Source organism: Ananas comosus, linkage group 9 (assembly GCF_001540865.1).
Source record: "Ananas comosus cultivar F153 linkage group 9, ASM154086v1, whole genome shotgun sequence".
Taxonomy (NCBI): Eukaryota; Viridiplantae; Streptophyta; class Magnoliopsida; order Poales; family Bromeliaceae; genus Ananas; species Ananas comosus.
Genome location: NC_033629.1, coordinates 10,624,766 through 10,645,807, shown reverse-complemented (window position 1 = coordinate 10,645,807; position 21,042 = coordinate 10,624,766). Strand labels below are relative to the sequence as shown.

Sequence of the window (21,042 nt, the reverse complement as noted above, 5' to 3'; positions counted from 1 at the left end):
ATTTTAGGGATGTCACATTCCTCCTTCCTATAAGTCTTGACGTCCTCGTCAGGCTCAAGCACTCTTCTAGCTTGGCTGGGGCTTATCTTACACTTTTGGCTGGTAATTATCTTTGATACCAGCTGTGACTAGGGATGACAATCCGGCTCGCTGTTCACGAGCCAGCTCATGTTCGACTCGAAATGAGCTTGAGATCGAATAACTCGTTTAGTAAACGAGCCGAGCACGAGCTGAAATTTTCAGCTCGTTTAATAAACGAGCCAAACATGAGTTGGGGTCAGCTCGCTCGTGTTCGGCTCGAAAACAGCTCGAATACATATATTTTATATTTATATATATAAATAAATAATTATATTTGTATATAATATAAATTTTTTTTATTTGATTATTAGCCCAACCTAAATATAAAGCCCAACTCAATTATAAAATGGTTTATTTATATGTAAAATTTCAACCATTAGAACAAAGTATAACGGGTTAGATTTTATAAATTTATTTCCTATATATTCTTTCTAATCCTTTTAAATTTTTATTCATAAGTCAGTTCGTATTCGGCTCGTGTTTGACTCGTTAATAAACTAGTCAAACACGAGCCAAATTTTTCAGCTCGATACTTTAACGAGCTAGCTCGTATTCGGTTCGTTGACACCCCTAGCTATGGAGAAAGTCTATTGTGTCACGTTTGCACCACATCATCAATAACAAGCCAATCATATTTCTCCTTTTAAAAAAAAAGTACAACAACAATATTTTTTTATAATCATGACGGGTAACCTCAAAAGTCACTTGATTGGTGGGGAACGCCACATCACCAATATAACCGATGCATTCTAAAATTTTTCCTAGCTATGACATTCTGCTTTTTAGGGCACATTTATTCTAAAACTACTACAGTCCTAATACGTTTAACCCTCTTAATCTATTTGGCTTAGTCGCCGTCCAAAATACTATAACCGGGTTGAGAGATTTAACCCTATTACATTTTATATATATATAGGATAATTTTAAATTTTAAAGGTGTCACACTTTGGAAACGCAATAAATCTCTCCCCATCCAACAAGCATAATATTGCCGCACAGTAAGCGGCAGTAGGTGCCGCCGTAGCCTCCCCTGGCTAACTCAAGATTGCCGCGTAGGATGCAAGTGCATATGCTTGTGCATAGAATATTTCAATGAATAACCAAGAATATGATGAGCGAAGAGAACATTAAAAGGAAATGTACATGAAATATGCATGAAATGTAGGCGCAAATCAAAGTAATAATACTACATGAATACTAGTGAAGTTAACTGCGCATTGCGGCGGACTAATACTATAAAAGACAGGAGATTGATAAAATAAAATTTTTAAATATTTTTGACTTACATAAAACATCAATAAATACAAATAATATGAGAAAAAAGAGTATGAAGAGATCTTATTTTATTCTTTTTTCTGTAAAAGCGATTTATTTAGATGACAATAAACCATGTGAACACATTAATTGAAAAGTGGGTGGGTGGGAAGACAAAACATTGAGTTGAGATGGGAGGTGGGAAGGGGAGAGAAGCCAAGGGTGAAAGAGGAATTGCCATGTGGTAAATTTTATGAGGAATAATGTATAAGGTATAGAGGTATAGATAGATGTAGATGTGCAGAAACTTACATATAAGGCTTCAAAAAGAAATGGACCAATTTGGCTAGCTAGACAATATCTAACATAACATTATTTAAGGAAAGCAGAAAATTTTATCATAAATCAAAAATTGCAAGACTTGTGGCCTATTTCGGCCAATATGTAGATTCTAATAAAGTGATTTAGTTTGTAAACCATTGGAAAGAATCTGAAAAAATATAAAAAATATAAAGCAAAATCTCCTCAACAGTTTCTTTCTAAAGTAAAAATTAAACAAACTTAAAGTTTTAACTTTTATCTTAAAGCCCAAAATCTCATTTCAGTCTTTTACCAGAGTAAAACTCCAAACTTTTTGCTAGTGAAATGCATAGTTTCACCGACCGCTACTTTGGTGCCCGAGGTCCCAAGTTCGAATTCTAGTTGATTCACATTTCCTGCTAAGTTTATTTCTAAATGAAATAAATGAAGCGGGTACCATACTACCTATCTCTCTCAAAAAATAAAAAGAAATGCATAGTTTCCAAAAGCTTCTACGTTCTAGCACAGCGAAGCTATTTCAGAAGCCAAGCCAAGTCGGCGCTCAAAATCCTTCCAAACAATGTTGCTAGAATTAAGATTATAATTATCAATTACAAAGGATACAGCAAAGCGCTAATCCGTGTTATGGTTTCGAATGGGTGGGAGTAGTAGCAAATGATTGCAAATGTTAACGCTATAAAATACAACTAAGTACTTGTTAAAACCTATTAATAGAAGATATTAATATAATTGAAGGGAAGAAAATTATCGAATAGCATAATGAGCATGTTTTCCCAAACACCGTTGCTATGAAATATTCCACCAATACATATTGTTAGGAGTGTGAAGCACCCTTTTGTCTCCAAAAGATTTAAGCTATCAGAGAACGATACTTTTAGTATATATGGGAAAAATATATAGAACTTAGCTGAAATGTGAATCATTTTGAATCTGCTATTCAATCTTTCAATTTATTAATTTGAGTCAGTCAACAACATTTTGGCTTTAAAATTGAAGTTAATTTCTTACTTCAATAAATTTATAGTTGCACTAATTGCATGAAGTATATACTAACTAAACCTATAAAAAAAAATGATGCATTCAAAATTTAAAGTTAAAGTGTCGTTGACCAATTCAAATCAAACAAATCGAAAGGGTAACTTGCATTTCTCTGAATCTGATGGTATTCAACTCTTAGATCTAGCTTGGAAAATAATTTTGACCCTTGGAGCATATCCAAAAGATCTTCAAAATTGCCTATAATCTACACAAAATCTCCGAGCGCTTTTTATTTATTTATTTATCTTTTGTATTTGGGAGAGCTTATACTCAATAATGATTGGTTCGGTTCAAGCAAAAAAAGAGAAAAATTAGATTCAATTCAAACAAAAAAAGGGAATATGGAGGACTTGAACTGGTTCGAGGTGAAGCCCATACTCAATAATAAAAAGAATGTTGCTATGTAGCAAATTTAGAAGGAATAATGTAGAAGTATATATGCAGATGAAAAGGTGAAAAAAAAAAAAGTACACTGTAATATAGTACAATTAAACCTCAAGTTTTGTATTCTATAAAATACAATATGGGCTTTTTTTCAATTTAGTCCCCCGGCAAATTTTTATTTTAAAAATAACCTTGTCAAAATTTAATTTGCAAAAATGGCCCTGGCACTGCCACGCAGGCGCCATGTCAGCGCCACGCGGGCAGGACTGGGGCCAGTGTGTTAAGTTGAACACGGTGAACCATTCACTGTGTTCAAACACGGTGAACTATTTACCGAGTTCAAACACGGTGAATGATTCACCGTATTTCATATTTATATTCTTTTTCTTCTCTTTTAGGGATGTCAACGGGTCGGGTTTGGATCGGGTTTTTAAAAACCCGAAATCGAATCCGAAAATCAAATTAAAACCCATACACGAATTCGAGCCTTGCGGGTTTTAAAAATCCATACCTATATCTATATATTAAAGTTATATGGGTATGGATTTTTAAAACCTGCCGGGTTCGGAGATCCAAACCCGACCCATTGACATCCTTAAAAGAGAAGAAAAAGAATATAAATATGAAACACGGTGAATGGTTCACCGTGTTTGAATACGGTGAATAGTTCACCGTGTTTAACTTAACACACTGGCCTCCTGCCCGCGTGGCGGTGATATGGCGCCTGCGTGGCAGGGCCAGGCCATTTTTGCAAATTAAATTTTGACAGAGCTACTTTTAAAATAAAATTTTTTTAGGGGCCATTTGCAAAAAAAGCCCTACAATACGATTTATAAACTTATGATTTGGGGATACGGTCACATCACTGCACCACACTGCGCCATGTGGCGGGCATGGAGGATGAGGGGATACCAGGACTCCCGGGTTGGGCGCCCTGTGGGTCCCACTTTTTTCTTTTTTTTTTTTGTTTCTCTCTCTCACACACACTTTACTTTTTTTTAAAAAAAATTCTCACTTTATTTCTCACACACTTTATAAATTTTTTTTAATTTTTTTCTCACTTTATTTATATTTATTTATTTATAATTTATAATATTATTTAATATAATTTATAATATTAATTAATTAAAATTATGAATTGAGAACCTGAGGATTTTTGGGTCGACACGTGGCGGCGGGCTCGAGGGGCCCGAGCGCTGTGCTTTTTTTTTTTTTTTTTATAAGTTCTACACAGATAATAATAAAAAAATATTATGTATTTTTTGATATTACAATGAGATTTTTTATTTATTTTAAACTGGTTTATTTATTTTAGACCCACTCCTATCTCTCTCTTTTTAGATTTTTTTTCCTTTTCTAACCCTTCTTATTTTAGAGTGTTATTGGCCACATACAAAAAATAAATTTAAATTTAAATTAAATTTAAATTTAATTTATTATTTAATAATTTTTGAATAGTTGCTTATCTTATATATTTAGTTAGTATATTTTATGTAATTATTGTAATTAAATATATTTTTAAAAAACTTAATTGTAGTTTTTTATTAAAATGAATTATTATATTTAAATAATTATAAAATTAAAATTAATATTTAATACATATAATCTAAAATATTTAAAAATTAGGCATAAATAATTATATATTTTAAAGTTTTATTATAATTAAAATATAAACTTATAAATTTACTATCTGAATCCGAATGGGTGTTAAGATCAGTATTATTGTTTGTAATCAAAATTTGCATATCTGATACAATTGATCGCATGTGAAAATGTATCTAAAATTTTCTTATTTAATTAATTAAAATATATTATTATTTACTTTATAAAAAATATATTTAATTATTTATTAATTATTTATAAAAAAGATAAATGAACCCGTTGCTTAGTACGGGTTCCTTAACTAGTATCGTATAATACGGGAAAACCCTCTTCGTCCCCTTCCCGTCAACCGAAACGTTGCAGCCGCCGCGTCCTGATCCCTGGTTCTCTCTCTCTCTCTCTCTCTCTCTCTCCATAAGAATTAGGGTTTTTTTTTGGTGATCGTCTCCTTTGATCTTGATGATAATAATGGCGTTTCTCACTTTCCAATCTTGTATAATACTTCAATTTTAGGAGGAAAAAGAATTAATTGGAGAATGAAGGGTGCTAAGAGAGGGGCAAAAGGGCTCTCTTTTGTGCGCCCTTATGGTGTTCGATTGTTGTCCTGTGAGAAACAAATAATGTTTAGGCCTTAGGATCGAGACCCACGTAATGGACTAGTCTTTTATTTTGGTTTAAGATTCAGAAGTATCATAAATTTTTATCTTTTTAAGACCTCTTGAGTAGGCTAAATTACAAAAGGGGATTGCTTCGGGTTGCTGATGTTTTAGCAAACACATGTGGCATTCTTGGAGTGTGTGCATTAACTAATCAGAGTCTTCTACATTATGATCGCCAACACATCAATAACATGTTAGAGGCAGTTTTAAATCCATCTGGAACTTCCCCTACACCTCCATAATTTCCCTATTTAGGATTAAGTCAATTTCAACCCCGGAATTCAATCTCACGTAGGTTCAAAATTTTGTCATGATTGTTGAATTTAGGCACAAAAATTCACTAAAATGAGTTGGCATATCACATAAGCCTCGTATCTAAACATCTATGTAATTTGTAACTGCAATGATATATCTAAAGCTAGATTTACTATCGCAGCCAGATATAATGGTTTGTTGGATAGTTTTATTCATTTTATATATATTTACTCCATTAAATATAACCAACAACATCTGTCAACTCGTTTTTGTGAAATTTTGTATTCAAATATCTGGTCTTATTTGAGACGGTGATAATTGAGACGCCGACTCAAGTGCAGTTTTTTTTTTTTTTTTCCTTTTTTCTTTTTTGTAATTTAACCTTTATATAATTATATGAGAGATTGTAGGCCATATAGTATGTGCCCAACAATTGTGCAAATTATTTTTTTTGAAGTGATTAAAGGAAGGGCTTGATTCTTCTAAACTGCTGTTCAAATGGAAAATGCGATCAGGGACTTGCTCAGAGTATGATATAATCTACTAGCTTAAGATAATACTGCTTGGCTTACTTAATGAAAGCATCACCAATTCCGTTACTGCTGTTTATGTTTATTCACCCTTTTCGTCATAAGATTGGGCCTGGGTAATGTTGGACAGGTGGATGGATTAACCTTACAAAAGCATCCTGCTTATTATTAGAGCATTATATTGGATGGATTTAACCTCACAAAAATTGGGAAATAACATCCGCGAAAATAAGGGGTAATCAATCCGTAATGTTGCTGGCTGGATACTTGTATTAATTTTTAATTTGGATACTTTCAATTGTTACAGTTGTTGCCTACTTGTCTTTATTAGAGGATATTAGATTTAGCTCATACTTTGGCTACCTCTTGTTTTTCGAACCTTGTTTCATGGAGATCTCAGATCTTTGATGCTTTCATCTTGTATTTTAGGGAAAAAAGTTAATTGTAAGCAAATCATGAGATTTAGTCTTTCTTCACTCCTATTTTAGTGAGATAAAGAGAATAGGGGGGACTTGCTTTGACATGTTACCTTTGCTTCTTGTTTGGAAAAGGTAGTGAATTGAATCCTAATTTGCAGATGGTTCCTTCTTTCTGAGTGAAGCTGTAGATATTGGAGGCGCCTAATTTACACAGGCCAACATGGAAGTTCTAAAGAGTTCAAAGACGTATATTCATGAGTGATAATTTTACAGTTGTTCAAGCAAAATCCTTCTTCATTACATGGTCGAAGGTTCGCCTCTAAAGGCGGAAGAGACAAAGAAGAAAAGAATGGCCCAAGGGAAGGCAATGGGAATTGAAGCGCTTTTGAGATGGGGGACTGAAATAGGCATTTGTGACTTCACACCTTCTTTGATACCTCCATCTCCCTCTTTCTCATGCCTTGGCTACTCATTGTTTGCGTCTCATTTCCCCGACGCTGGTGGGTAAGAAATGCCTTTAGTTCCCTTTCCTTTCTCATTTTAGAGAAATTATTGCATGAACCTAGTCCATGTTATCATCCAAACTTCGATCCCTGTTACTCCAAAAAAAGAAGATCTTGAATCTAAAAATTGTCCCGAGTTAGTGGGTGGTAGAGATTGAAAGTAGAGAAGGTTTGGAGGAGGGATCCTTTAGCAATCTACGATAGATTTGGTGGACCAGGTCTAGGCAAATTTTTTACCTCCTTTTGTACAATTGTAACTGCAAATCTCACATAACCTCACTCCATTGCAGGAGGGGTTTGGGCGCTGCTCGTGATCTCAAGAAAGGGGAGTTGGTACTGAGAGTTCCCAGGACTGCACTGTTGACGAGTGATAGCGTGGTGAGAGATGAAAAGATTGCGTGTTGCATCAAAAGGTACCCTCATCTCTCCTCCACACAGGTAGGTTTCTCTGTTTTTCTTTTTTTCCCTCCTTTCTGCATGTCCTGCTGGTTTTTGGATTTTTCTGTGTGCCAGAATTAGTGTTGCTAATGAGAATGTTATCTTTATAATAGTTGTTTCATTCTGAAGCAACCACATGCAAGGTTGTTTATTAAGTCTTGTTTTATTTGCCTCTTAGTGAGAGAAAAAAAAAAAATGAAGCTTAGCTATAGTCATAGAATAGGAAATATTGGGAGTTTCAAAGATGGTAATGACTTGAACTTAGAAGGTTAAATCTATGGTTCATGCCATTAGAAGTGTCAGGTTAGTCATTTGGAGATGATTGTGAGGTTGTTCATGAGGTTCTCACTATCATCTTATTTGGTTGGGAGGTTTTTAAATTCTCATTTTTGGATTCAGCTGTATAAATTTCTTTGCATTCTTCTGATTATCTGTATTTATTCAATATAACTTGACAGGAAATCATATATTAACTTGATTCTTACACAAACTTAATCTCCTCCTCCATAATAAATGACCGATCCAAATCCACTCGGTGGTGGCACCCTCTTATGTGCTTTACAGTGCATGCACAACCCTCTTTTGGCTAAGCTTCTTGCTTATCCTAAATACATGCTAACCTGTATGTGGAAAAGGTACAAAGGATCAGCATGCCAGTTCTACTTCACAAGGTTTCTTTGAGTGAAGTAGAATTTATTTACTTAAAGCGGTGATTGTTAGTCTATGTATAATAGTAATAATCAATATGTTAACACTTTCTTTCTAAACAACAAACCCTTTACCCCTTTTTCTCTTTCATGTAATGTTCATCCTATATAGATGCAGGGAAGATCTAATCTGGGTGCTTTAATAAACAGATTCTGGCAGTATGTTTATTGGCTGAAGTGGGAAAAGGAAAGAGTTCAAAGTGGTACCCATATCTGTTGCAGTTGCCCCAGTATTACAGTACATTAGCGAACTTCACCGACTACGAAATTAAATCTTTTCAAGTACAGTTTTTTTTTTTTTTTTTTTTTTCCTTTAGTACTAGCTGTTTTTTCTCATGCCATAGAACCTTTTAAAGACAATCAAGCTAAAATGTCAGCTGGAGGATGCAATCTGGGTAGCAGAGAAGGCTGTCAAAAAAGCAAAGTCAGATTGGGAAGAAGTTATCACCCTCATGAAAGAAATGCAACTCAAGCCTCAACTTTTAACACTCAAATCATGGCTTTGGGCCTCAGCAACTGTGAGATAATAGCTTGGGTGGATTGTACCATGATTCTCAAATTCTAGCTTCGTTTCAATTTGCTCTCCAACCTTTCAATTCCTATTGTGATGGTTTCCCAACCATTGCATCTTGTTGTGCTCTTTCCATCTGGATTAAATTCCTCTATCAAATTGGAGAGAAATATTTACATAATAATTGCCACATACTTGGCTTTTGGACCTCTCATATGGTGATTAGATGGCCATTTTTGACCAGTTAAATATGGAACTTAATGACATTGGTAAGATTGCAATAGAATGCAAAGAGTAGGGATCCAGTAGTCACAACTGAGCCACTGGGGACCAGACTGAAACATCTTAAAAGGATTGGGGATGCTTGGTGCAACTTACCATCATATTTTGCTACTATATTTCCAATTGCCTTTATTGCTTTCTACTAAAAGTTAGTTTAAATGGTCTAAGATTTCCATTTGCTGTTTCAAAGGTATCATCTCGCACATTGCATATACCATGGGACAATGCTGGTTGCTTATGCCCTGTTGGGGATTTGTTCAATTATGCAGCTCCTGATGATGAGGCGATTGATAATTTCAATCTAAGGTTAATGGATGGTGGGTATGAGGAAGATACCGCTTCATATTGCTTCTATGCAAGAAAAAAATATGAACAAGGAGAGCAGGTGCGTTGCATAACTTCCCCCACAGCAAGTAGCTTCTTTTAATCAGATTCATTATTGGTCCTTTGGAGTTGGCTGTTTCAACTCCCTTGCGCTCCCTATAATGTCATACTTGGAAAATTTCCATTATTTTGTCAATTTGGAGTACCGTTATGTAATTCACATGTCAGTCACTTATTGCATCAATCAAAGCAAGAAGAAATGGACTATGAGATCGAGTATATTCAGCAGCATAACACATCGTTGGATAGTGCTAATTCCTAATATCGTGTTTGCCCCTCCTGCTAATCAGTAGAAGCAGTGGCTTTTGGAACCATCTACTCTTGCTTTGGGCAACATGCAAAGCAACATGGTCATGCTCTAGTGACTGCCGCTATAATTAAAGCTGTAGAGCTTTTGAGCTGATTCTCAATTTGGCATCTGACGCTGATCCTGGGGTATCAAAAAAACAACTCATTAATGCTCCAAGCTATTGACAGAAGCTGCAGTACATTCCTGATTATATTTTGTTGAAAATTTCTTCCCTTCGAGTTTATGCTGTAGCGATTTCCTATATGATTTTGATTTAAAAGAATTCGCACTGCTAATGGTATAACTATTTTAAGTCACACTAGGCTGGAGGTTCAACTTGAAGTTTTGTTTGATTGAATAATACATGCTGTTTTGTTATCGACTGATAACAATTGTTTAATTCTTTCCAGGTTCTTCTAGGCTATGGAACATATACCAACTTAGAGCTTCTAGAGCACTATGGTTTTCTTTTACATAACAACCCAAATGAAAAAGTCTTCATCCAATTAGATACAGCTATATTCAGAGTGAGCACTTGGCCCAATGATTCCCTATACATTCAACAAGACGGAATTCCGTCATTTGCATTATTATGCTGTTTACGACTTTGGGCGACGCCTGTAAATAGGCGGAGGGTTATTGGCCATCTAATTCACTCCGGAAATTTAGTTTCAGTTGAAAACGAGGTAATGATCATGAACTGGTTAATGAAGAATTGTGACAAAATATTGGGGAAGATACCAACAACAATTGAAATTGATGATGAGTTGTTGATCCTTTTGGACAAATTTCTGAATAATTCTACTTGTCTAAAGCTTGTAGATTCTTTATCTTCTAAGGTGGAGATTAGAGAATTCTTTCAAGCTCATGGGCTGGAACACGAAGCTGTGACTTGGAGTGAATTACCAGTTAGGGTTCAGAAATCGCTAGAAAGATGGAAATTAGCGGTCCGATGGAGATTGATTTACAAGAAGACACTGCTCAGATGTATAAATCATTGTAAAGATAGAATATGTGAGCTTTCTTCACAGCGTGGTTTATTGAGAGAAATGGATCAGACTTGAATAAGTTTTCATGTCCTATATGGTATTTTGTTGTGCAAACTATGCTTGACATGACCTATGCTACCACTTCATTTATATACCTATACCATTGATCGATGCTGCTGCTACTTGAACATGCATTCTCTCCTTGAAGCTGATGAAACAAGCCTTTGCATTGTGGAAGAATGCCGACAAAAGCATGAAACGAATAGATGTATACTATAATCCTCAATATCAGAGAGGTCGATGCTTTGATAGTATCTTCAATATGGTATGAAGTACATTCTCTTTCTTCTTCCTTCAAACCACTTTGGGTCGTACATTTTCTTCTTATAATTACTCTTTCCTGGTTATCTTTTATTGCCATGTCTTCCTTTCATGCTGTTTATCATCAAGTCAGTATTTGCTTAAGACCTTGTCGGGGTTGATAATGAGGGGGTATGCATCGTATTTGATTGCAAGATTGCTATTATTTTCCTTAAATTCTGACGGTGGAATAAATCGAGGCAGGGCTTGTAGTTTGGCGAATTCATGCTGGTTTAATGTCCTCGATGTAGTTGGTTTGCACCTGTTAAGGATATGATTCTCATTTTACTGGCACGATAGGAAGTAAACATCTTTACAGAGGGCTATAGATTAGCAGTTTACAATGTTGCTTCAGACTCGAAATTCATGAGTAACATGTCGATGATATAATTATCATTTTACTGGCACAGTGTCATACGCACCGCACATATTATAGCAGTTTTATGGGAAATCACCTGAGCAGCTGTTATATTTTATGTGAACGTACTAAATTCTACGAATTTAAGTTTCATGGTCCTTATTATGATCTTCAAAATTGTTCCAAGACGAGTTACATGTTTATACTCGAATGTTTGTCAAAACATGCTATTATGAATACTCGAATCTAGAAGATTTCTGAAACCTTTATTTATCAGATATCGTCTAGTGCAAAGATATTATAACTTTATTTTGTTGCTTGCAGTTTGGAACGACTTGTATTTCTCATGGCCGGCAATTCATGATGATGCGTATCAGCCTATGCTTATTTTGGGTACCGTTGGTTGCAGCTGGTGTTTACTCATAATACTATTTTTCAAACAAAAAAAAAATCCTTTTCCATAGCATGGTTAATATGTTACAATGTTGCTATCTATTGAAACATTAGTTATTGGGTATCGGTTTAGCTGATTTTGATCTTCCAGCAAGCGAGTTAATATGTTACAATGTTGCTATCTATTGAAACATTAGTTATTGGGTATCGGTTTAGCTGATTTTGATCTTCCCGCAAGCGAGTTTTACTGTCAAAGAATTTGCATACGATTCTCTGTTTTCGTCGAGGTCTCGAGGATTTGTTGGAAAATTTGAAAGAACTCAATAATGTTTTGCAACATGAGTAAACATTTCTTCTCTTTGCCTCACTTTTAAGTGCTATCACCAACTATGATTGTTTTGGTAATTGATGATAATTTGATCTTGCATTCTGATTATGCATGTACCATTTACATTGTATTCTAGTAGGAGGCCCAGACTCTTAGCGTTCTTTAATTTTCTTTCATTTAACTACGTTAACTTCTTGGGTCTATTAAAATATCTCAAGTCCAAATGTGAAGGAGAATGTTAAATATAAAAATATGAAAAATTCATTCTATGATAACTGCACATGTTTGATTGCTTCTCTCTAGCTTTGATTGTGAATATCATAATCCTTAAACCATCAGCATAGAATTAATTACATGTTTGTTCAAATACATTTTAGGTTTATGTAATATAAGAGACTTGTTCGAAAAAGGAATAAAGTTTATTAGGCTTTGTTGCTCCTTTGTAAAATGCCAATGAGTTGTAAAATGCCTCTATATCATTTTTTGTTATAGAACATTTGAATCGATGGTTGACACAGCTAAACCATAATAAGTTAATTTGCGAATTATTCACAAATTATCGAAAATCCGAATAAAACGGACCGTATATGATTTATTTCCAAAAAATCGGAATAATATGTGAATTTTTGGGTTAGATTTATTATTCGTGAATAATTCGCGTATGCTGCGGCCGAAAACAACGTGCAGATTATTTGGATAAAATTTCTTTCCAAATTATTTGTGAATTATTGAAAAACTAACTTTCAAAATATGGGAATCATGAAAAAGATGAAGTTAGAGACAGCAATAAAATTTGCTATTGCTTGTTTTATTTAATTTACTTTATTTTGTAGCCCTCTTTTTTTTTTTTTATATTTTTAAGAATTTAACTATGTATCATTAGGGATGCAAACGGATCCGGGTTGGTGGAGCTCCCATCCCGATCCGCCCCGACGGGGGCAATAAATGAAAGAAAATAAACGGATTCAGGGCGGGAAACGTGGTAAATTTTACGATCTGAGACGGATTCGGGGCAGGAAACAGAAAAATTTTTGACCCGCCCTGAATCCGCCCTGTCATGATCCCCTAATCCGCCCCGAGAATCATTTATATTTTTAAAAAATATTCCTAAAAAATAATGTATTCACAAAAAAAATTAAAATACAAATAAGTTAGTACTCTCATTTCTAATGTATTTGAAACTTTTAAATTTTATTTTGAATTTTGATTGATATTTTTAATTTTTATAATTGATATTGTTAAATTATATATATAATATTATTAAAAATTATTATTTTATATTTTACAAAATATTAATAATGTTATAATTTTATAAAAAATATTAGTTGGCTGGGCGGATTCAGGGCGCCGGTAGGAGGCGAGTTACAAGGCAAGGCGAGGCGGATTATGGGATGTATTTTTTAACCCGTTACGATTTGGGGCGGGAGTCGGGGCCGGATTTTGCTAGTCGGGGTGGGAGGCGGGGCGAGGCTCCCGCCCCCAAATCTGCCCCATTTGTGATGCGACCCCAACTTTCCTTTTTAATAGTTTCCTTTTAATAAACAAGTTTAAATTTAAATATCTTGTTATTTAGAAATATATTTAGGAATAGGCAGTTGTTTTGCTTGGGAATAGATTTATTAGGTATGATTAGGAGTACTGTAAGGATTTGGACTCTATATAATGTAACCCGAAGTTACAAGAAATAAGAAAGTAATATTGTCTCTTTTCCCTCATATCTTGTCTTCTCTTTCTACCTCTTTTCTCTACTTCTCTACTTCTCAATTATTTAGGAGGTTCGATCTCCTCGAAGTGATCGTTTATCCCTATTGATACGGTAGGACCGTATCATTTGGTATCAGAGCTTGTATGGTCCTGACTCGAGCAAAAAAAGAATCCTTACGAAGGATGGATGGGAAGTTTGTACGACGGGAGGAAATGAACAACGTTGATACTCGATTGAACAAACTGGAGACCGAGGTAAGGTCCATTAGCGATTTTATTAACGATCTTAAAAATTTAATTATCGCTATGAATACAAAGATAGATGTGCGACCGCAAGCACCGTCCGAAGATACATCCGCCGCAAGTTCCGATAAAAGTCTTCCCCTTCTTCCTACTCCCTTCAAGGAAGGAATATTGATTCTTACTATGGAGAACTCTATGATGATGATATCTCGTGTCACAAGACTAGAGTTTCCCCGATTTGAGGGCGAGGATCTAACTGGATCGGTGTATCGAGCAGAGCAATTCTTTAAATTTAATCAAATACTGGACGCGCAAAAAGTTCCACTTGCATCGTACCATATGGAGAAGAAAGCATTGCAATGGTTTCAATGGTTTGAGAAAAGCAGTGGAGTTGTAGCGTGGACGAATTTCGTAGAAGCACTCTGCACTGGTTTTGGTCCAATCATGTATGAAGACTATATGGGTGAATTATCAAAATTACAACAAGGACCTACTCAAAGTGTTCGTGACTATCAGGCTCGATTCGAAATGCTAGCCAATCGCACTTCAGGACTAACTGAGGCATTTTTCATAAGTTGCTTCGTTAGTGGGCTGAGGGAGGACCTAAAGCATGATGTCCGAGCCTTCCGACCAACTTCTATGTCAGCAGCCATCGGTCTTGCTCGTCTACAAGAGGAAAAGTTGATAGCTCAACATCGTATTATAAATTCTAAGCCTTCTCTTTTGTCTGCCTCTACAACACCAATGTCTAATGAGACGCTTCCACCTATAAAGCGCCTCACACCGGCTGAAGCGAAAGTAAGAAGAGATCAAGGCCTTTGCTACAATTGTGATGAAAAATATAGACCCGGACATCGATGCAAATCAAAGCAACTATTTTTGATCGAGGCCGAACCTGATGAAAATAGAGAAGATGATATAAATGGATTAGACAAGCTTGAGGATTTTCCACCTTGAGGACAAGGTGGCTTTCGAGGGCGGAGGAGATGATGCTACCCTAACTTTCCTTTTTAATAGTTTTCTTTTAATAAACAAGTTTAAATTTAAATATCTTGTTATTTAGGAATATATTTAGGAATAGGCAGTTATCTTGTTTGGGAATATATTTATTAGGTATGATTAGGAGTAGTTTAAGGATTTGGACTCTATATAATGTAACCCGAAGTTATAAGAAATAAGAAAGTAATATTGTCTCTTTTCCCTTATATCTTGTCTTCTCTTTCTACCTCTTCTCTCTACTTCTCTACTTCTCAATTCTTTAGGAGGTTCGATCTCCTCGAAGTGATGGTTTATCCCTATTGATACGGTAGGACCGTATCAGTTTGCATCCCTATGTATCATCATCACTGATTGTTGCAACTTGCAAGGTCAGGGTTATTACAACGATGGAGTGTGCGAGGTTTAGGGTCCCTGTCCTGATGGCGCGGGCAGTAGTATCATGCGAGAAGTGTGTTGGGAAGATGGCAACGAACTTCATCCCGACATTCAAGGATGGCTTCCGTGCTCCGCATGCGTGCAGCATATACATACAAGTTACATCACGGGAGAGTTGGAGCCAACTATCGCCGGAGTATCTATAACTATATATTATTCCTCAATAACTGCACACGTGTCGCGAGGAGGGCGAGGCGCGGGCGAGGGCGCTGGGCGCGGGCGGAGCTGCGAGCGGGAACGGCGCACGTCGGGCGCGACCGCGGCGCAGCGCGGGCGCTGGCGAAGCGGGAGCGGGAGCGGGAGGGGCGGCGGCGGCGCGACGCGGGCGGCGGGGTGCTCGGCGCTGGCATGAACGTCAGTCGACGTGGGCGTCGGCCGGGGCGCGGGCGGCGCCGAGGCTCGGCATTGGCCGCGCGGGCTATGGGTGGAGCCGAAAAAAATTGGGGCTCCCCGTGATAGGGTGTTCACGGAGGTCCACGAGGCCGAAGTGGCCTCGTGGACCACATGAGAGGGAGGTCCACGGTGGACCTGACTCTCCCTCTCATTCTTTATATATATATATATATATATATATATATATATATATATATATATAAGTTTATTCATAAATATATATATTTATTTATTATATATATTAATTTATTTATATATATAATATTTATTATTATATAGTATTTTATTTTTATATAAATATATTATTATATAATAATTTATTATATATTTTACTATTATTTTTATAAAATAATAAAAATATAAATAAAATGTTAAATAATTTTAACTATAGGTATTAGATATAAATGTTAATTTTATAATGTTGAACATTCACATATAATTGTATATAAAAAATAAAAAAAAATTGACGCAACTTAAGTTAATTTTTTATTTGATGAACTTTAATTGCGAGAATCACAAGCAATAATTTCTCTTCTCATTCACTAACTACTGTGGGTACTCACTCATACTCTACTAAAAATTATTTTACTAACTAATGGGGACTACCATGCTTACGAAAAATTTTTGATGTATTATTTCACCATTTATTATTTCTCAACTCTTAGCTAGGGTGTAATGTGGGCCGTGCCGGGCGGCACGGCCCACATTTCCGGGCCAAACCGGCTGGAGAGTGGCCGCGCCCGCCCGTGGCTAAATCCGGGCCGGGCCGTGCGTGGCCGAACTCCCTACCATCCGGCCCAGCACGGCCCTGGGCCGGAAGGCACGGCCGTGCCGGGCGGGCCGTGCTCCGGGCCGGCCCCCTTTCTTTATTTTTAAAAAATGTACATATAATTTAAAAAAATAAATAAACAATAAATTATATTTATATAACTGATATTTTGATTAAAAATTAAATTATAAAATAATTATAAAAAATAAATATTTAAATTTATTTAATATATTTTTGTATTCTTTTTTTGAAAAAAAAAAAGTTGAGAAGGGTTTTTTGGTCCAATGACCAAAATTGCTTTGGTCCATTGGACCAAAATCACTCCTCCAAGGTCTGCTAGGCAGACCTTGGGAGAGCTCTCCTCGGGTGGAGGCTTGGCCCTCTACCCGAGAGAGCAAACCCCAGGCCAGAGGCAAAGTTGCCGTTGGCCTGGGTTCCGGGCCGTGCTTGCCCGGCTGGCCGGCCCAAGCGGGCCGTGCCGTGCGCGGCAGTGGCCTCCTCGGCCCGGCACGGCCCAGGCCTCCTTTCGGGCCGTGCCGTGCCGGGCCGTCGGGCTCCAAATGTGAGGCCCAGCACGGCCCTAAGTGCCTGCCGGGCCCGGCCCGGCCCGGGTGCTACAGTGGTCGTGCCGGGCCACGGCCCGGCCCGCAGCCGTGCCGGGCCGGGCGGCCCACGTGCCGCCCGGCCCGTTTTACACCCCTATCCTTAGCCATGCATATATATATACTTATTGCACCATTTAAAATTATTTCGTAATTTGTCCGTAATATTCCATAATTATTCTGAAATTAATTTTTAAAATTAAAATTTAAAATAACTAGCCACAGCATCGCGTGGGTCCCTTAACTAGTATTATGTAAATTTAATTTAAACAAAACAGAAAATTCTGTAACTGTTAGAAATTCCACCGCTTCATTCTTTTAAGCTATTTGGATACACATCGAACAATTCCGCACGATATCTAACGATTAAAATTTAAAATTTGAAACTAATTAAATTTATAATTTTAAAATTTAAATATAAAATTTTAACTTTGAAATCTAAATTCATATTTTTGACATTTTAAAATTTAAAATCTGAAACTTAAAATTTTGAAATATAAAAATTTAAATTCAAAATCAATTAGGAGTTAGCGAGAATATAAATTTAAAATAATCATGAATGTCAACTATACAGAGTAGAGCTATTATGCTTTTGAAAGTATAAAGAAGAAAGAAGTTAACCGACCATTCCTAGTGCAAGTGGCAAAGGGCTTAGTGGTTGGTACCCGAGACTCAAGTTCGAATCCTAGTTGATTCATATTTCCAGCGGTGCTTTCGACAGTTTGGTCCTTAGATCAACCCCTTTGAGTATTTTTTATCTTTGCATTAATATTATAAACACTCTTTCTTGTTCACTTTTCTTTTTTAGGTATAGTTAGACCCTATGAGGATCACTCAATCCTAGGCGAACCACTCAACCTTAGGGAGATCACTATCATCCCAGTTGTACAATTCTTAATCCAAAGACCAAAAAGTCGGAAGTATATCCATTACTTTATACTTCCGAAAGTATATAATGGCTCTAGATTTTACCCTTTTGAATACATGATATAGCAATTAGCGAGATATCGGAGAAATTTATGTTTTTAACTAAATAGTGGAGACGTTTTAAGGATACATCAGGATCTCTTAGTAGGTCAAAAAAAAAAAAAAATGCAACAATCAGGGAGAGATTTAAGAAATATATATTTTTCACTAACTAAAGAAGATGCTCTAAGTAGAGATTAAGATTTTTTTAGTAAGTGAAAAATTTAAAGACAAGGTAAGCTATTATTTAAACTCGAGGAATTCTCAATGAAAGGATTAATTTCAATTCGACGTGGTACTCAGGATGGTTCTTCACTAAAACAATGATAGAAAAACAGTTTCATAGATTTCTTGAAGTATTCACTAGTAGGAGAAGATAGCCACCGTCAACAGCATAGAAAATTTTATTAATTATTTAAAAGTATACTAGTTGTTGCTATCATTTAGTACAACCATTAGGTCCACCAAAATAAAACATATGTCCATCATGTAATCCATACTTGTTTGAGTTAACAAGTGCAGAAACCATGTAACACTCCTTTGCATCAGCAAATGCAAATTGTCCACCATCAATAAGACTAAAAGATTTGCCTTCTGAGTTGAAAAGCTCAATATTTTTTATATATGCTGCCTTTTGTTCCAATTCACTAGGATAATGCCCGCTACCCATTGGGGGACCTATTTCTGTTTTCAAATAGCCAACAAATCCACCCCATCTAATTGAGGTTGCACTATTAGCTAATGTTGTAAAGAGTGATCTCGGCCAATAGCCTATTAGCTCGGGTACACCTAAATCTTCTCTATACAATAACCAATTCCTTGTATGAGAATCCTGTCATTAAAAAAAAAATATGATTAAACAATATTTTAATGAGTAATCTTAGATTATATATATAGTAATCTTAGATTATATATATATAGATATATACAAAATCTAGAATACTAATGATGGTAAAGGAATATTATTTACTACCAAAATTTTAGCTATCGGATGCAAAGGATTTAATGGTGGCATGTGGAATACTATTGATCTAAGAACTAGAAAAATGATAGTGAGCTATTCATTTGCTTTTTTGATATTATTCCTTTGGGCTAGGGCTACTATACTCTTATAAGTATAGACTCTTTTGTATTCATAAGTTTTTTGCCATTAGATGAAGAAATGAGTGGTTAGGATGATAGTGGTCTCCGGTTAGAATGATAGTGGTCTCTTAGGGCTGAGTGGGTGGTTGGTTGAATAGCATGATCTAACAGAAGAAAATAATCAAAGAAATAGATCTAACGGCCGAAAATTTATCAGTACAAAGAAAGCTATACTCAAAAAAGTATAGTAGCCGAACTCTATTCCCCTGTCAATCAAGTGAGCATAAAATGAACGGCTGAAAATAAATATACTTCAAAAAGTAATGACACAATTTTTGCTTTCAAAATCTAGAGTCTAAATATTCTTTTAAATAGTTCAAAATTTTTTTAACAAAAATTTAGCTGATTTGGACTCTTTTGTACTGTTGAACGAGCAAATGTACTGTATCAGCCATTAAATTCTAAATTTTGTAACCCTTTGACCGTTCGACTTGTGATGTCGAAAAAGTATGAAATTTAATTTCTAAATAATTTAAATTAGTTCATGTCATGTTCAACGATGCCAATCATTAATTTGGAGTTCCATCATTGAAAATCAATCAATAGTAAACCGAGCCATTTACTGTTGATAGTGGCAGCACTTTAGTACTGTAGCCTTTGTGTTATTAGGAGCACATCAATTTTTGTGCTCCTAAATTCCTAACCATCGATCAATTTTTGAAGTAGATGGATAGTTAGGATTAATCTTTTATTTCTCTCATTTCTCTCTTAATATCTCTTCTTTCATTCTCTCTGAAGTTCTCTTCTCTCTCTGTCTTAGCCCACACCACCAACATCCCTCTCCACTATCCCCTCCCTACCATCCCTATCCATTATTCCCTCCACCATCACCTTCCTCCTCCGCAGGCCGCTGTCACCGTCGTCCTCCCTCCCTCCCCCGCTTTTGGAAGTATATTACTTCTAACTTTTTAGCTCTTGACGGTGAGGGTTTATGCATTGATGGTGGTTTTGTTGGGTACGATAGGGTATGACAACCGCAAGAGACAATTATCTAACTCGAACACGAGCGACGAACACTTCAAGTAATAAACACGAGCAAATACTCGTACACGGGGGAAGCCTCGAGCCATGGGTTCAGCGCTTTCCAAAGAGTAGATTTGCCCCCACACAAAGTTTGCTTCGGGTTATGACAGAGTACTCTCGGGATAGAACGAGGCTAGAGATACTCAAGAAGCAAAACTCGGAATCTCTCGTGCTCTGAACTCTGAAATCTAGAGACTTTTTTATTATGATATGAATTTTGGCACAAGAGCCTCTATTTATATGTTTTCAAAAGGTACATCTGAATTGAAAAGTCATGTCTCTTTGAACAGACATGTCCCTACAAAGGAATCCATTCGTTTGAACAGACATGTCTCTACGAAGGAATCAATTCGTTTAACACATAAATTTCACCAAGTAATTTATCAAATACACATCATTAAAAGTTGCAATCTAATTTCTCAACAATCCCCCACTAGATTGCCAATTCCAGAAATTTATAAAATATTTACGACAATGCATATAGGAGTAGTATCGTTAGATTTAAACTCTCCCTTAGTGCCAGTTTATCAAGACTCTAATTAAGTAATTGGTGGCTAGATGCTTAAACCATTACTCATAAAATCGGAATCGGAGAAACCGCACACAAAGTCATTTACTTGTTCGAGTTAGAGCATTCTTTTGTTAGCACCGTTATGGCCATGTGCTCATCCCTTTATTTT

The 21,042-nt window shown here is 36.1% G+C and overlaps 1 protein-coding gene across 4 annotated transcripts; it reads left to right on the top strand.

The window, feature by feature from the left end:
* Window positions 4,973–11,964, top strand: LOC109715428 (protein SET DOMAIN GROUP 40). 4 transcript variants are annotated; one of them, XR_002217599.1, is made up of 8 exons: window positions 4,973–5,063; window positions 6,702–7,047; window positions 7,337–7,484; window positions 8,342–8,473; window positions 8,569–8,709; window positions 9,175–9,369; window positions 10,068–10,971; window positions 11,689–11,964. XR_002217599.1 is itself a non-coding variant. In XM_020240405.1 (7 exons), exons 2-7 carry the CDS (start codon window positions 6,845–6,847, stop codon window positions 10,719–10,721), a joined length of 1,473 nt encoding a protein of 490 aa, XP_020095994.1. In that variant the 5' UTR covers window positions 4,978–5,063; window positions 6,726–6,844; the 3' UTR covers window positions 10,722–11,228. The 4 variants fall into 4 exon arrangements, 3 of the variants coding, with proteins under 3 accessions (XP_020095994.1, XP_020095995.1, XP_020095996.1); XM_020240405.1 differs by lacking the exon at window positions 11,689–11,964 and having other exon boundaries at window positions 4,978–5,063; window positions 6,726–7,047; window positions 10,068–11,228; XM_020240406.1 differs by lacking the exon at window positions 11,689–11,964 and having other exon boundaries at window positions 4,992–5,063; window positions 6,732–7,047; window positions 10,068–11,228.

What these genes read in the sequence shown, in the direction of transcription:
- LOC109715428 (XM_020240405.1), top strand. Translation starts at nt 6,845, where the DNA reads ATGGTCGAAGGTTCGCCTCTAAAGGCGGAAGAGACAAAGAAGAAAAGA. An exon ending in CATTTCCCCGACGCTGGTGG is followed by an intron (nt 7,048 to 7,336) that starts GTAAGAAATGCC and finishes ACTCCATTGCAG; the next exon opens with GAGGGGTTTGGGCGCTGCTC. An exon ending in AATATGAACAAGGAGAGCAG is followed by an intron (nt 9,370 to 10,067) that starts GTGCGTTGCATA and finishes AATTCTTTCCAG; the next exon opens with GTTCTTCTAGGCTATGGAAC.